This window comes from Gavia stellata, chromosome 4, assembly GCF_030936135.1.
Source record: "Gavia stellata isolate bGavSte3 chromosome 4, bGavSte3.hap2, whole genome shotgun sequence".
Classification (NCBI taxonomy): domain Eukaryota; kingdom Metazoa; phylum Chordata; class Aves; order Gaviiformes; family Gaviidae; genus Gavia; species Gavia stellata.
Genome location: NC_082597.1, coordinates 34669163 through 34685932, shown reverse-complemented (window position 1 = coordinate 34685932; position 16770 = coordinate 34669163). Strand labels below are relative to the sequence as shown.

General features: G+C 40.7%; 1 protein-coding gene across 1 annotated transcript in view; it reads right to left on the bottom strand.

Annotated features, from left to right (window-relative positions):
* Positions 1–16770, bottom strand: part of ANO6 (anoctamin 6) — a 50649-nt gene that overhangs the window by 8645 nt on the left and 25234 nt on the right. The window contains exons 10-17 of the mRNA XM_009816909.2: positions 16136–16196; positions 12614–12759; positions 11069–11146; positions 9321–9546; positions 8283–8452; positions 7610–7707; positions 4409–4539; positions 3401–3606 (exon numbers count right to left, since the gene is read on the bottom strand). Of these exons, the coding sequence (XP_009815211.2) occupies positions 3401–3606; positions 4409–4539; positions 7610–7707; positions 8283–8452; positions 9321–9546; positions 11069–11146; positions 12614–12759; positions 16136–16196 (1116 nt within the window). The remainder of the gene's footprint in view (positions 1–3400; positions 3607–4408; positions 4540–7609; positions 7708–8282; positions 8453–9320; positions 9547–11068; positions 11147–12613; positions 12760–16135; positions 16197–16770) is intronic.

Below are 16770 nucleotides of genomic sequence, written 5' to 3'. Positions count from 1 at the left end.
TGCACTGGAGAACTACAAACAAATAGCACATTCTCTACTTCCCAAGCTTTACTGCACACAGTTTTCAATTTATACCATAACTAATTAAAATCAGTCTTCAAATCAACAACAGATGCTTTGGTATCACACAACAGCAAGTCCAGTGCCTGAGTGGCAAGTTGCAAAACTGATAGTTTTGTGCAAAAGTTGCTTGCAAGCTAGCAGGTGTTCCAAAGGTAATGCATGAAGGAGAAGACGATTCGCTACCCAAATCTAATCAGCTGTAACAAGTCACACAGAAGAGAAGAAACAATTTCTCTGTCCTAAGGAAAAATCAAGGAAGGGATGGTAAAGGAAAGACTGATGCTCTATACTAGATCCTGGATGTCAAACAAGAAAAAACCATACTTAAATGCAGAAAACAGCTTCTAGCATTTGATCTAGTATATGGCTTTATAGCCCACACTTCATTAGCAAGAAATACTGATCTCTTTCAGGTCCTTACAACACCTGCAGCAGGGCCTTTTGAACATGACAGTCTCTGGTGCTGAGCCGCTCGCATGCTAATAGCCCTACCGATGTCAGTGGCAAATGCACCATGTTCACACTGACATAACTCCATCTAACGCATGAGACCTCCAAAAACGGTGACTAAAAGAAACATGCCTGCAGTTAACAGTCACATGAACACTGGATTGAGTGCCTGTCAAGGAGGATGGAGAGTAAAACCAAGATGTCAATATACTTTCGCACATGGAGGACTCCCTGTTTTCAGCGATGCCTTGAGAAGTATAGCACATAAGAAGGAATTTGGCGTGAAAAAAGGTTGCAAAGCTCCGATTAGCCTCAGGTGGGTTGTGCATGGGTAGTGATAGACACCTAAAACTATTGCTGGGTCATTTTCTGCAGAATCTAGAGCAGGGCATGAATACATTACTAACAGAAGCCTACACATGTCTGAGTCACCGTAAGGTCACCAAAGCCACTTCAACTCTGCCCTGAATATCATAAGGACTATGACTAAGGTACTCGCAACAATATTTTCAAGTAATCTTAAGATGTATATCCAACATTTTATTTCATAGTGGTATTACCAGACCCAGCTGGATTGACTAGGAAAGACAGTTAGCTTATCCAATAGCATAACATATTTGTTTTTCTTCCAGGGCACCAGAAACTTCTTTGCCTTTTATTTTGTAAGTTTTGTAGCAGCATAGTTCAAAGAAGGATATTGATGCATCAATAATGTTACCTCAACTTTACTATAGCTGTGCTTCATCTGGGAATTTACACTATCTCCATAATTTGCTGGGAGAGTTATCATTAGCAATTTTTTTACACAGGCACTAAAACAAAAGTGCCCCGAAGTATCTCTGGTACCACCTGACATTTCTAACAATCTGAACATGTGTTACCAAAGTTGCATCATTTTTGTTTTAAATTTTAACACTGGATTTACTAGTAGGCATTGGAGGTTTCACATGCCTATGGAACAGCTGGATTTATGTTTGGCATGCCTCAGCACAGCAGTGCAAAACAGCTGGAGCATATGCTCTAGCTTGTTGTCTGTCTCCCAGATTCTTTTGCAAATTTTCCATCTTCAAGTTCCCTTTTTTCTTCTGACATTTCTCTGTGCTTAATTCTCTGCCTTTATGTCCTCCTGAGTCTCCTCTCTACATCCTAGCTATGTTTACCATACCTGTTGAATTGCTATAGTGTGACACAAAGTTCTGTAAAAGAAAAATGGCCATTTTGGCAGACCTTCAAATACGTGAAAATACATCTGGTAGCTGAGGCTGACATATAAAATTTTCCAAATCACCACTGAAATCCATCCTGGACTCCTATGTCTATATGGTACCACCCCCAACCCCAAAAATAATGAAAACAAGCTACTGAGAAGATGATAACCCAAGAGGCAGTCAGGTCATGGAAGCTCATCTTCCCATTCTTCGAAAATAGCCTCATCCTTCCAGGGGCAAAACGAAGACTTTTAAAAGTGGGGGGAAAAAAAGAGATGCAGGGACACTCATCTGGGTGTGGGAAGAGAAGGTGCATGTATCTGTCCCATTATTTCTGAAAAGCAGAACCCCTGGGGTTGAGACCCCAGACCAGCCAAGCACCTAATGACTATAGAAGGTGCCTGAGATACAGGAAAATAAGTTCATGCCCTTATTTAAGTTTGAATTGCTCTTTCACTTGAAATAAGTTCCCTAACTATCAGGTTAGTATCTATGGTAGAGCGCTCAGCTCCATCTCCCTCCTCTTACCCTAAGTCCACCATTCTCAAATCAGGCAGAGCCTCCTGGGAAAGCTTGGACTAAGATGAACTCTTGTCTTCAGACTCAACTGCTTTCTCCAGGAACTCCTACTGAGGGCAATAAGGTACTGTTGCTGCAAGGATGTGGTCCTGGAGGAAGTGACTACCTTTAAGTGTCTCAGAAGGAATCCCTGATCTCACCAGTAACAGTAGAAAATGGTGACCTTGCTGAAAAAGGCTATTAACCATGGACAGTCTGTGGTGTTACTGTCCCTGCAGAGGAAACCAGTGGTCACTGCTCTTTTGAGAAAGGCCAGCAGTGGGAATTTTTGGAAAGATAATATGTATCAGTTACTGTTTAAGAATAAGCAATCAAATAATTCATGGTAATAAAGCCCAATGGATCATTTTTATCTCCACAATGAAGCCTATGTATAAGATCTTGGTGAATTAACGATATGGGGAATTTGAAAGGTCTGAAATTCATTGTTAGGAGTATATTGATCAGGAAAAAAAAAGGTTTTCTAAATATTTTAAAGAAACTCTTTTAAAATCAATTTTACATCCAACTGAAAACCAGATTAATTTGCAAATTGTCAGAAAATTAATTCTGATCTCAAAAGGTAAGTGCTGCAATTTTGAGCACACATTGTAGTTTTAAGTACACAAGAAAGAAGCTTAATTTCTGTTTTAAGTGCAAAATTGCTTAAAGCTAAATTCAAATACGAAGGCATGACCATAAGAATTTTAACTATTAGAAACAACAATCAATTATAACTTAGCTAAGCTGCAACCTAATTTTTTCAAAATTCATGCATTTAGCTGTAGACTGTCCAAAAAGATCTCTGTACTATGCGCTATAATTTTAGGAAAGATACGCTATAGTCCTCACATGTAACAGATTTTTCTGAAGACTCTAGCAACTCTAAATAAAATTTCTTTTCTTTAGATATTTTAGACAGTAGCCATATTCCGCTTCCAAAACATCTGGAAAGTAACTGAGAGCCTATTTCACAGGGGCTGAAATCTTAAGGGACTGATGCTCGTAATTAATTTAGGATCATTTAAGTGCTACATTGCCATACGTGGCGTTCCCACGTTTGGATGTAACACCTGCAATGAAGGCATTTTACCTTTTGCAGTTGTTGGCCCACTACTTACATTGGTGACCACTGCCAGAATGGCTATGCCTTGCATGATGGGCTGCCAGGCGCCGATGTCTTGTGCCTTCTGTGGAACCATGCGCCTGAACTGGGTCGTCAGCTTCCACGCATCCAACCGGATTTCCAACATGTTGTTAATAAGAGCCAGAAGAGGAGCCAGAGGGAATGACGCCACAAACAGAGTGACAAAGCCAAACTGTATAACTGTCAAAGGGAGAGGTTACATACATTGATGAGGCTTTCACTTGCTGGAGAGAAGCATATATGAGCACATATACTTTATATACTCCAACTGTAGGAGAGAGAGACAAGAAGGAGTAGCTGAGTTCCTAGCAAATCTTATTTATGAGAAGATAGGAGCACAACAGTACTGAAAAAACCTGTTAGGGGGAGGGACAGGAAAATGTTACAAGTCACAACACACCAAAAGGAACTATTCAGGATATTTAAACATCCATTTCTTTCTTATGTCTTCATCATGAAGACTTGGAAATCTAATGACTATCTGTCTCAGTGCTGTGCTGGAAAGCCTGAACTAACAATCGTGTTATTGGTGTCTGGGTGCTGCCACAAGTACGTTGGCAATGCTGTGACAGAATGGATGGTGGTAACAAACCGGAGATCTGCCAGCTCCCAAGAGACCAGTGACAAGTACTGGTGACTGCAGATCCCTGGCAGAGCAGTCTGACACAGGACTCTACTGTACAACACCAGAACATGGCAGTGGTCTGTGTTCTGGATGCATTTCTCAGAGGATGGTGCAAAGAAGCAGCAGTTCACCTCCTCGTACAATCATGTGCTGGTTTGTAGTTATAAACTGGATTGAGGCGTACCTGCTTAATAAAAGCTTGCAAAACTATCTGTAATGGCTCATCAACACTTATCTTGGAAAACACTCATGTATCCTCTGTCTATAAACTTATTAAGCATTGCTTGTATGAAGATTTTCTTTAGAACATGTTTGTATCCAGCAGTGATAGCGAATCCGAACTAAACTGCCACTTACCCATTTCAAGATACTCATAAAACAGTCCAAGTTTTCCAAGGGGCTGCAGATGGTAGTCCTGTTCCCAGCGTGGAACAACTTTTTCTGATCTAGCAGCTGCACAGTATCTTCCAATTAGATTCTTAACCCAACTATCAGCCAGGGAGAAAAAGACCACTAACATTGGTAAAATAACCTAAAAAGTTCAGTAAATGGAAAAAAATTGACATTTGTGCTGTTATAGCTTTGAACAGTGGATTTAGTTATTCTTGAATTACTGAAAACTTCCTTCAAATATGAGTATAATCTTCTGTTGCCTTATTCTGAAAGCAGTTATTCACAACTATAAATAAGAGTGTAAAAGGGCAATATATCACAATCATAGTGATTTATACTTATGTTGTACAGGTGAATGACCAAATAAAATTCAAGGTAACAAAAAATCAAGTTGAATGTAGGCCTGTGGTTAGTCAGATTAATTCCTTCTGATCACAAAATTCACAGAATCATAGAATGGTTGAAGTTGGAAGGCACCTCTGGAGGTCATCTAGTCCAACCCCTCCCTGCACAGGCAGGGTCACCTAGAGCTGGTTGCCCAGGACCATGTCCAGATGGCTTTACGATAATCTCCCACAATGGCGACTCCACAACCTCCCCGGGCAACCTGTGCCAGTGCTTGGTAATTCTCACAGTAAAAAGGTGTTTTCTTATCACAGAATCACTAAGGTTGGAGAAGACCTGTAAGATCATCAAGTCCAACCATCAACTAACACCATCTTCGCCATTAAACCATGTCCCACAATGCCTCGTCCACACATTCCTTGAACACCTTATGTTCAGAGGGAACCTCCTGTGTTTCAGTTTGTGCCCATTGCCTCTGGTCCTGTCACTGGGCATTAGTCACTGAGACTAGCCTGATTCCCTCTTCGTTACTCTCGCCCTTCAGGTATCTGTACACATTGATGAGAGCCCCCCTGAGCCTTCTCTTCTCCAGGCTGAACAGTCCCAGCTCTCTCAGCCTCTCCTCCTATGTGAGGTGCTCCAGTCCCTTAATCATCCCTGTGGCCCTTTGCTGGACTTTCTTCAGCATGTCCATGTCTCTTGTACTGGAGGGCCCAGAACTGGAAACAGCACTCCAGGTGTGGTCTCCGCAGTGCTGACTAGAGGGGAAGGATCACCTCCCTTGACCTGCTGGCAACACTCCTTCTAATGCAGCTGAGGATACCATTAGCCTTCTTTGGCAATGTGCCCTTCAGCAAGGGCACATTGCTGGCTCATGTTGAACTTAGTGTCCACCAGGATCCCCAGCCCCTTTTCTGCCAAGCTGCTTTCCAGCTGGGTCACCCCCAGCATATACTGGTGCCTGGGGTTGTTCTTCCCCAGGTGCAGGACTTTGCACTTCCCCTTGTTGAATTCCATGAGGTTGTTGTCAGCCCATTTCTCCAGCCTGCCAAGGGTCCTCCGGGTGGTAGCACAACCCTCTGACTTATCAGTTTGGTGTCATCAGCAAACTTACTGAGGGTACACTCTGTGCCCTCATCCAGATCATTAATGAAGATGTTAAACAGGAATGGACCCAGTATTGATCCCTGGGGTACACCGTTAGTGACTGGCCTCCAACTAGACTTTATGCCTCTGATCACCAGCCTCTAGGCCCGGCTATTCAGCAAGTTTTCAGTCCACCTCACTGTCTGCTCATCCAGTTCATACTTCAACAGTTTCTCTATGAGGCTTTTATGGAAGACAGTGTCAACAGCCTTACTGAAGTCCAGGCAGACAATATCGACTGCTTGCCCCTCATCTACTGAGCCAGTCATTTCATCATAGAAGGTTAGCAGGTCGGTCAACCATGACTTCCCCATGGTGGATCCATGCTGACTACCCCTGATGACTTTCTTGTCCTTCATGTGCCTGGAAATGGTTTCCAGGATTAGCTGCTCCTTCACCCTTCCAGGGATCGAGGTGAGGCTGATCTTCTCATCTGAAAGGCTTGCATGAGAATTTAAGAAAACTGATGAAATAGCTGTAGCCATTTTCAGCAGTCAAAGAACCATATTAAAAAAAAGGGGAGTGGGAGCGAATGTCTATCAACAGAGAAAAAACAAAATGGTTCTCTTTATACTTCCAGAGATGCAGAATGAGAGAGCAGTTAAGAACCAGATCCAGAAGTGATACTCAGCGTTTCAACACCTAGATGTTACTTGTCACCCTGGGAAGTGAATTCAAAATTCTGGTCAGATGAATATATTTCCTGTACACAGAAGGGGGAGTCAGTTGTCTACGGCTGGAACTGATGTCTGCAGGCATGCTCAGTCTAGGGACCCTTCCCCAGGTAAAAGTAGATGTTGAAAAGAAGGATGGGTCTACAGGTCCATCCTGCAACCAGCAGCATATACGGAGCATTGGGGTCTGGAGCAACCGTTTCTCAGCAGAGCACCCTAGCCTCAACCCTACACAGTATTTAGAACATGCTTTGAAGTGGCGTCGCTGTGCAGCAAAGGAGCACAACTTGTGGGCTTGGAAGAACTACAGCCAGAGGGAATACAATGCCGTGGGCTGGTGCTTATGGCATTCAGGAGGGCATGAGCAAACTGGGAGTTCCCTACTCCAAGAAACATAACAGCCACCGATCAGCATAAAATAAAGAACAAGTCCTGGGAGAAGGAACAAAGTCCTGGATAGTATCTTAACCTACATTATATGGAGGGCATTTGTGGTTAGCACTTTGCTTATTGTTTACATTAAAACATGACATTCCAGGGATCTGCCCCACTGAAAGAGAACATATAGGCACCATGAATGTCAAATGTGACTGTAAAGCTAAATGAGTTACTAATTTAACTTATGCATGATTTTTAAAAGCCCAATGTATCACAACAAATCATGCCATTCAATATTAAGCAACAGTATTTACTTTAATATTTTCAGAACTTCTATTGCCTCAGTTTTAAGTATCCAGCCTGAAACACATTGAGTCTGATTTGCAGAGGAAGGAAGCATTTCTCATTAGAACTAAAATCAGTCAGAACTACAGAGACAGGATCTCAGAGCTACCAGACCGAACATATCCAAACTGTCCAAAAAGGCCCCAAAAGACTAGACTTATTCTTTTAGAATACAATATGCGCCTACCAAATTTAGTGGCCAAATGCCTGAACGCATCAAGCAAAAGCAGTATCTTTCAAATATGAAACAGCAGATTACTTAATTGTTTGAACTTACGGAAGAAGCACTTCTTGAATGTTGTTCCAGATGGCTTTGCCTCCTACTATGATGGCAAGCTGAGTTGTGAGTTCGAGGAGACATCCACCTGGATCACACTGGAGGTTGGGAGACACATGAAAAATTTTTGAAGTTGGGTAACTTTTCAGGCATGAATGAAGCATTTAAAATAATGCATTCCTGTTTTATTATGATAACATTTCTTAAAGCAATGCAAGACGACTATTTAGGCAAACCTTTCCAGTAATTTATGCAAAAGCCAATTCCAGGCCACATATGGTCATATGTGGTAGGTTGACAGGACACTAGCGAAAGAGTGAAATACCAGGGGAAGTCATGCTGCTTTGTACTGTGCTGTCACCAGGCGAGGGTCACCCAGCAAAATAGGCTTCTACTGATGTTCTCCCCTTCCCGTCCGTGCTGATTCACAGGTTGTTGGACCACGGGAAAATAAGCTTGTCTGGGTATGTATAATACATTTCTAAGCCCAACTGGTCTCGTGTCATATTCATTTATGCTAGGGGTTACTAAGGAGGCAATTGGCTTGGGAGGCAGTCACTTTTTGAACCCTCATGTTAAGTATGTACAACTATGTTATACACTCTAACTGCAGCAGAATACCTGGACTAATGGCTCCTGCTGTTTAAAAACAAACACCATCATACATCCTTACCTCTTCATTGCGATACTTTCCTAGCCAATAAACTGGATTTCCAGGGTGACCTACAAATTTACCCTTAAAGAAGGCTATGTAGAAGCATGAAGAATAGTAGTTGACAAACTGGAACAAGAACATCTTTGTGGTCAGGCTGTTTTCATAATCGGTCTGTGTCCTTGGAAGCTCTGCAATTAAAAAAAGAAATGGAAAAAAAGCACCAACCTACGAGTAACCTACAAACTGCTTTAGAGCCTCAGTTGGAAAAGTATGTATATGCCTTGTATTCCTTAATATGACTGAGAACATTATGAACTAGATTGTACTGTAACCATTATGCTAATTCTAAAACTATATGTGTTGTAAAAAGGAAAGAACTTGTTCCCTGACAATAAAGAAAAAGAACAAGCAAAAATTCTCATAACTCAGGGAAGAAAAAAAGCACCCGAATCCAGCACAGTCAGGAAAGATGCAAGTGTAACACTTTGAACTGTTGCAACAGTATTAAATGAAACTATATTAAAACACTGCACTACTTCACACATCTAAAGTAAAATAGCTACTTTAATGTTGATTGCCTGTATATAAAGAATAATAATATTTGCGACTGTTTTTCTATTTAATAACATAGGAATGGTATCTAGCTTTGGAACAGTGACCTTATTTCATTTATTTACAAGAACACAGCTATTCTTCCCATAAACAAAAGCTAATGTAATTGAATGTGTTATGCCTTACTGATCTGTTTTCATAAAGCTTGGTTATTATAGTAATTTTCTTTGCTTTGTCTGTTTCACAAGCACAAAACTGTAAACAATTGATCTTTCATGCTGGCTATACAAGGAGTTTTCAGGCAAAAAGCTGAATATCGTATTCCTTTGATATTGAAAAGATCTGTATTTGAAAATTTCTAGACGGTATTGTATGATTTGGTGGGAAAACTCTGAAATATGTGGTACAGGTGTTCATTTATTGGAGTTTTTATTATACATTTAAATGCTATTTTTTCTTGCTATTTTACCCCAAGTTTCTATGTGAGGTACAGCAGCGGCATACCGAAGTCAGTAATCAGGATTGCCACTTTTTCATAGATGACATTGAGAACCATAATGACGATAAAGCTGATGAGCGAAGCAGTTACTGAAGTGGCTGTCTGCGGAGTCAGGTACTTGCGGATTGCTTCCGTTCCACTAATGTGCTGTGACAATGTTGCAGAGAACACCAGGAAAACTGAGAGTCTGTAGACAATGATTCCAATAACTGAAGCAATAATCAAAAGAATCTGTCAAGGGAACGCAAGAAAGATGTTAATGTTGAACCACTGACTTCTTTGGAAAAGAAGTGAGTTTGAAATACTTTTTACAATAGGCAAAAGGAAACCAATTGTGTGCCTGTCATTCCATCGCGTAAGATGAGTGCAGGAGGATGCTCAAATAAGATAGAAGGCAATAAATTTAGAATCCATAAAAGAAGCCTTTTTTTCATGCAGCATAGTCAATCTTCAGGAAAGAAAAGAGATGGTCTGGTTTATGACCAATAACAAGGTTTGTACCGATGTGAGCTAAGATAATGAGATGCGTAATCAAATCTTACGCCTCAAGGCATGCGATGGTTCCAGGAGTTAGAAGAAATCTCCCTCTTTTGATATTGGCCAATTGCCAGGATGGCAAATGTACTAGCAGGTCTGCATTGATTATGGAGGGGGCTGTACCTTCTCTCACATATTACAGACTAAAGACCCCTCAAAGGAATAGACAAATTTTAAGCCAAGTCATGCAATCTGCAGGAGTTGTAATAATGATCCATGCATCTCATCTTATTTGCCATTATCTCCTCTCTTTCTGCCTCTCCTCCTGCTTTTATTTCTTGCTAGTTCTCTAGCTGTTATTCAGATTAAGGTCCTCAGAGCTGCGAATCTTTTCTTCACTACCTGCAAACTGCCGTGAATCCGCCTGTCTCCCCCCTCCTTGCACATAGTAAGAGAGTGCAATAATACAAATGACAAACTCAGACCAAACCTCTTCCCTTCAACCTGAAGTCCTGCCAGTTTAAATCCAACAGCAAGCCAGTATTCGTTCCTTTGTGTTTCAGACGTGATAATGCTGAGGGTCTCCTGGGCTGCCAGCCACCACTCTATCTCCTATCTGTCTCCTATCACCTAGGATGAGGTCTTTTCCAGCTGCTGTTTGTGCTATAGGCAAGAAGGACATGCAGCATGCTAAAACACTGAGCTTTTCAAGGGGACCTCTCTGGGCACGCTCACTGTGTTATATATTGTTTCATGGGTGTCTGGACTGCTTTCAAGTTTTAGTTGCATTTAAAGCAGCAGCTCTGGAAGATTAGAGAGCACCCAGCTTTGCTCTAAGTGAAACAAAAACCTTGAAAGAGGCCCAGGACTGTGAGACATGATATTGAAGCAAACGGCTGGAACAAGTAGGATAGAAACTGGCAGGGAGAAGAGCATATCAACCAAAGTCTTCCACCTACTCCCCCCACAAAAGCAAAGACATTTGTCTTAAAATAATGAGGGAAAAACCAATGGACCACATTTGCAAGCATAACTCACAAGCTACAGCTGCAGGATATTTTGAGAAATATTTTCTATTGACTGTATGCTAAAGAGTATTCGGTGACTACAGCTACCTTGTTCATGTGGGTCCATACCTTATGGGCTTGGTTTATGCATTAGGTGGAAATCCATCTGAACCTGTTCTGTTGTTACCTTTTGTTCAGTTCGGGAGGATCTTTTTTTAGACACTAGTGAAGTGAATTCATGAGGTGAAAGAATAAGAGAAGAACTTTACCCAGAAGAAGACTGCACTTGTACAGAAAGTCATCCGTATGCACTTCCCACAGGCAGTGTATGGCACATGTTCTTCTTGCTGTAAAAGATTTAGAAACAGATCAAGGATGCACCCAATCTTTTCTTCACATTTTTTGTGTGCTCCAATTAAACTCCTTATGATATTGAGGGCAGAAAAAAGAAGTCCCTGGTTTTGTTTCCTTTCCTGCTTTGTTATTCTGGAAACTCGCATTTATTCATGATTTCAAAAGTCTTGCCTGATTACATATGTCTTTTTTTTGCTGCCCATTTTAAGTTAAAAATTACTTCCATCGAGGCTGATTGTCCTCAGCTCTTACTGACTTCAGCTATGACAGGGTGCATCATCCTTTTCAATGGATGCATCCTTCTTGGCTGATCAAGGCATCCAAGGTCATTATCTTTCAAATCTCCTTGGCTAAAATTAGCAGGCATTAAAATTTTGGTCCCTGATCTCCGTATTTCTCAATTTATCCCATAGGAACAATGGGATGGCTTTCCCAAGGAAAATGCCTACCTCAATATGGTAGTGTGAAAATTCACTGAGTCTTTATAGGATCTCTGAGGATCAAAATCATTATGTTTTAGCATATTCTTCACTCAATTTTAACTGTCTGAAAGGAACTTTCTAGCTATGACCTTATACATTAAAGGTGACATAGATTTATAAGCTTTTCAACAGAACCAGTTTTTTTGTAGTACAAGATATAAAAAGAAGATCTATATAGGATAGTTTCAACTACGGCAGTTAATTTTGAAACTTTTCAAGTGCCCTCTAATAAACATTAGTATAATGTGAATGGAATATGAAAGCAATGCAAATGATCAGATAAATGCCAGAGTAATATATTGACAGAGAATAATAAAAAGCGAAGCTGAGCAGGAGTGAGCTACAGAAGCTAAAGCTACTCAAAATGTATAATAAATAGAGATCAAAACTAAGATCCTCATAAATATGAATCCTATTTCATTGAAATGAGGATTATCCTTGTCCCTGTGAGTTTACTGTTATTGATTGTAATTGCATCCACATGCACTTAACAACAATACCTATTTATACACGTTTCAAACAAACCCATCTTTGGTTAAAAACCCAATCTTGGCATGATATATAATGTAATATCTTTCCCTCTGTTTCACCCTTTTTTCCTGATGCATTCTCAGGCAAAGATAGAAAATGTGATCTTGGCCTCTAGCAGCAACACTGAATCATTTCTTGGGGGATTTAATAAAGTAGACTTAGACTCCTAAGCTGGGGACCACATCTACTTCTGTTTATTTATGACACAGGAACCTCAGCAGTGCAAGCACCTCAAACATGCAACTACTTTAAGGTGCCTACAGTTAGGTATAAATTCCCTCTCACACATCTGTACTTTATACGTTCACTATTTCCAGGCCAGCTTATCAGCTCTCCTTGAAGCACTGCTGATTTATAGAGCTCCAGTCCAGATTCACCATTTTCATAGTGTCCTCTCACAACATGTCTATTGCAGTAGCCATCACCAGTTATCAGAATACTCCTTGCCTGTGTGATTTCATTCATTACTACATGAGTGCATCGAGCTTCATATTCTGGGCGAACTTGTTCTTCTTGCTCCAAGTACTCCACTGTGTCCCATTCATACTCCAGCTCAGCTTGCCGTCGCTTCCAAAACTCTAAAAACAAAGTAACTGTCCAGAAGATAAACAAAGTGAGCAATACCATGTGAGTGTTGGACACTGCTTGACCCCCTGGGCTATAACATGTGGCTCATGTTTTCCATACGGATTTTCACAGACATGGAATAAAACCCTTATTGGCTACTGTGATGGTGAAAATAACTGGATCAACTTCTTTATGCAATTTTTGCTTTGGATATAGAGGTACTTTAATAAGAGAAACCTGAGGTAAATGGTGTTGTAAGCACATGCTAAAGAATACAGATACATTTATTTGCTTTCTGCCTAAGGCTAGAATATGAGCACTTCGGATTTCATATTATAGACTGCTTTTGGAAAAGTTTATCATGGAATGCATACGAAAGCAAGTTGGTTGGATAGGTGAAGACAAAATGCTGGAGAGTGCAGGACTTCTAGAAAAAAACTCCTCAGTATGCCAGAAATTGCCCCAGGGAAAAACTCATGTTCATTCAGTCTGCAATTTTTGTGTGGACAAATCACTTTGCAGACTGTAAGAATCAATGATGGTTCAGGTCAAGTGGCTGAAACACAGCTGTCTTCCCTCATCTGCTAACATGAATCGGAAGGGGCGGCAGGTCTTTTTGCATGGCCTGGAGCTGAAAAACTCTCTGGGCTGGGTCAGCAATCTCCCTGGACTGTGCTCCTACAACTGGAAGCACTGGGGAACCAGGTATACAGAAGCCTAAGTGGTGCTGTTTAGACACCAATCCAGCCAAACTCATTACCTTGGCCTGAGACATGATGCAGGTAGGTCTGGCAGCAGAGGGAATGACAGGCCCAGCTGAGAAGTCTGGGAGGAGCTCAGGATGATGGGTGTCAGTACCATGCTCCCCAGTGCACCCTGATGCTTTATTACTGAAGACAGTGCATCCTCAGATTAAATGAGTGATGCAGCTCTGCAGCACTGCCTCCGGGAGGAGTCAGTATCCCATCACTGCACTCCTCATTACTCCCATTGTCTAGGAATAATTAACCCTAAAAGTGGTTTTTTTTTTTATTAGTTTGCCCCGTCATCCTGAATGATGAAACATCGATGGCATGCAGTTACCAGTCCAAACATTTAAGGTTATTTCCAAAACGAGGTGTGGTCAATAAGCCCCAAACTGAAGCATTTAAATACCAGAAAACTCCATGGGCTGGGCTGTGAGATGACCTTGGCATCTGCACACAGGCAAAACCCCAGGAAACCCTCCTCCCCTGATTATCCAGGGGCCTCTTTCCCGAGGTTTTCTCCACTGCTTCATGCTTAGAAGCACAAAGACCATTCCAAGCAGTGGGCCAGAGGATCCCATCTGCCTTCTCCTGCAGAGCAAGGAGATTAGTCTTCCATTTACCTCTAACTGCTGCCCAACCCAAATCACAGGAAGTTACAGGCTATACTGATTTGCTCCAGCTGTAAATCCAGCTGCTGCTGGGGAGTCAAAAAGTGCGGGACCTCCTTGTGTGATAGCCTCTGTGCTAACAGTAAAAGAAGGGCACATAACATGGGGACAGCTCTCTCAGCCCCAGTACAAAGAAAACTTCTACTAGCTAAAATAAGCCAGCAGCCAAGTTGCGCCTTTCAGAACAGGGAAGGAGCTGCTGCTGGATTTGGCATTTTCCTTTTATTTTGAAAGCATTTTTGTAACAGTGGGAACAAATGACACTTCAGAATCAGGAGATCCGAGCACTAACTCCACCTCACATTGGTAATTTGTGGTATCCCCTTTCGCGTGTCCCTCAATGCTGCCATTCAGTATGGCCCAGGTATTCTGCCTCTGAAGCTGTGTCACCAAGGACTGAAAAGAAATGCCTCAGTTGGAGAACATTTGTTTGTTTAACTGGTCTTGTTCAGGGAGGGGATCCAGTGATGGCAGCAAGTGAAGTGGAAGCTGCTTCTTCAGCAGCGTTGCCAATCTAGTCATGCTATCATGGGAGAAGTGGCAGAAGTGTTGGTCCAGAGCAGTAATGTATAGAGGGCTAATTCCTGAGGCCAAATTCCCTAGTGTTCCCTAGTGAGATCTTTGAAGGGAATACACTAAAAAATACTATGCAATTATTAAAAGCATATTGATGATAATGATGCAATAATGTGTCTAAAAATCTAATATTATTTTAATTGTTTTGGACCAGGAGCTCATCAAAAGTATTAGAGCAAGATGAAAATTACAGCTGGAATTGCACCAGGACCATGGGTCATTTGGATTCAGTACAGTTTTGACTGAAATTCTGTAATACACTTCACCTCTTTATGTAGTGGACTTATGATAAGAATACTAATAGACCTTGCAGCCATCACTCTAACGATGCAGCTTGACTTTGTAATTACTACTCTTGGAACCATTCTTCAAAACAGGAAACACAATTTTAATTAAAAAGGAAATTGCAAATAAATTAACTATTCAGATGACAGGAGAAGGTTACATTAGTATCAAACTTCTAATTTTCATTTATTTAGAGATTTTTCTGCTGGTATTTTCATTTTAGTGTATATTTTGAAAGAAATATTCTTTTAGAAATTATAAGTTTCATCTTCTATTTCTTTAAAGCAGTAGCTATTTTGAAGCACTTTAGATGGTCACAGAGAAAAAAAAATACAATGTGTTTTACAAAGAAAGCAAATTATGTGTTCTTGTCAGCCTACAAATGAATTCAAAATGTTACATGAGTTATTTTCCCTATAGTACCCTGCATACAGACCTAACATATGACTTATTTTGGTAATTTCTGGATAAGACAGTGTAATAGAAGCCAGTTAACAAAATTGCCAATATGAACAAACAAAACCATTTCTGGGAAAATAAACCTTGCCTAATCCCTTGAATACAGCACCAAGTGGCTTCACCCATGGGAAACATCCTGGTTTCAGATGCATTTTTTCTGCTAAAAGATAAATCTAGTGCTTGTAACTACTACACTTTTTACGATCAGTTTCTTAAATAAAGACAGGAGGAAAAAATTCCCGGGAAATACAATCAATGACTATTTTTCAACTGCCTTGCGCAGTCACACAGCTGTTAATAGGCACAGGCATCTCCAAAACTCTTTGGAAAAAACCCAGCTCCTCTGCCAGATATACTTAAGCATGTGGCAGGCTCCTGCTGGATGAACATGAGGCAGCTCTAATCACTTCTCTTGGACTTTTCTCCAAGTCAAACGAAACAAAACAGACACTGAAGACCAACTTTTAGGTTCTACATTTTTTTTTTTCTCCATAAGATGCTAAAAAAGAGTTCCTGTGAATGTATATATCTTCTATATATACCTACTGGTGAATTTCTGAGTGCTAGAAAATGAAGTAGTTGCAAATTTATCCATGTTTTCTTGGCTGATGCTGGAGACTTGGCCAAAATTTAATGACAAACCACAGTTGTTGAAATCAACTTACCCCATATTCCCATAAATACTGCAAACACCAGTGTTCCAAAGCTATCAAATATGCAGAGTTTCTGGAAAAAACAGTAAAGAAAAAAAAGACTTAAAATATAATTGACCATTTTTTTTCTTCCACATTGACCCAGAACAGAAGCTGCCTACTGAACATGCTGATTTTTAGCTCTTGTGCAGTTTAATAAACAATCTTTACTGACAGCATTTCCTCAATTTCTGTCAATGTACAGCACCCTCCAGTAAATTAAGGAAATTAAATGCAAAGCCCAGAATTAAAAATATAAGCCAAATATGCAGCAAGATGATAGTAAAATGGTGTACTATCAAACTTCCTTCCATTTGTTGCATAGGAAGAGGAAAACCAGTGTTTCTGGTCTGGGAACTCAGTACAGAGTTATGTATTTTTAACACAGCCACAAAAAGGCAGTGGACACATCTGGTTCTCATGAGCAGGATGATAACAAATCAAGCTAGTTAGTAAAAACACATTCTGATGAGATACCTCTGTGGTCACAATCTGCCTTTTCTTTCCATCATAGCCTTTTCCCTGTATTCTTATTATTCAGAGCTACTGAATCAAGATTTTAGTAATTGAAGTGGGTTTACTTTTTTTTCCCCCAAAAGGAAGAAGTA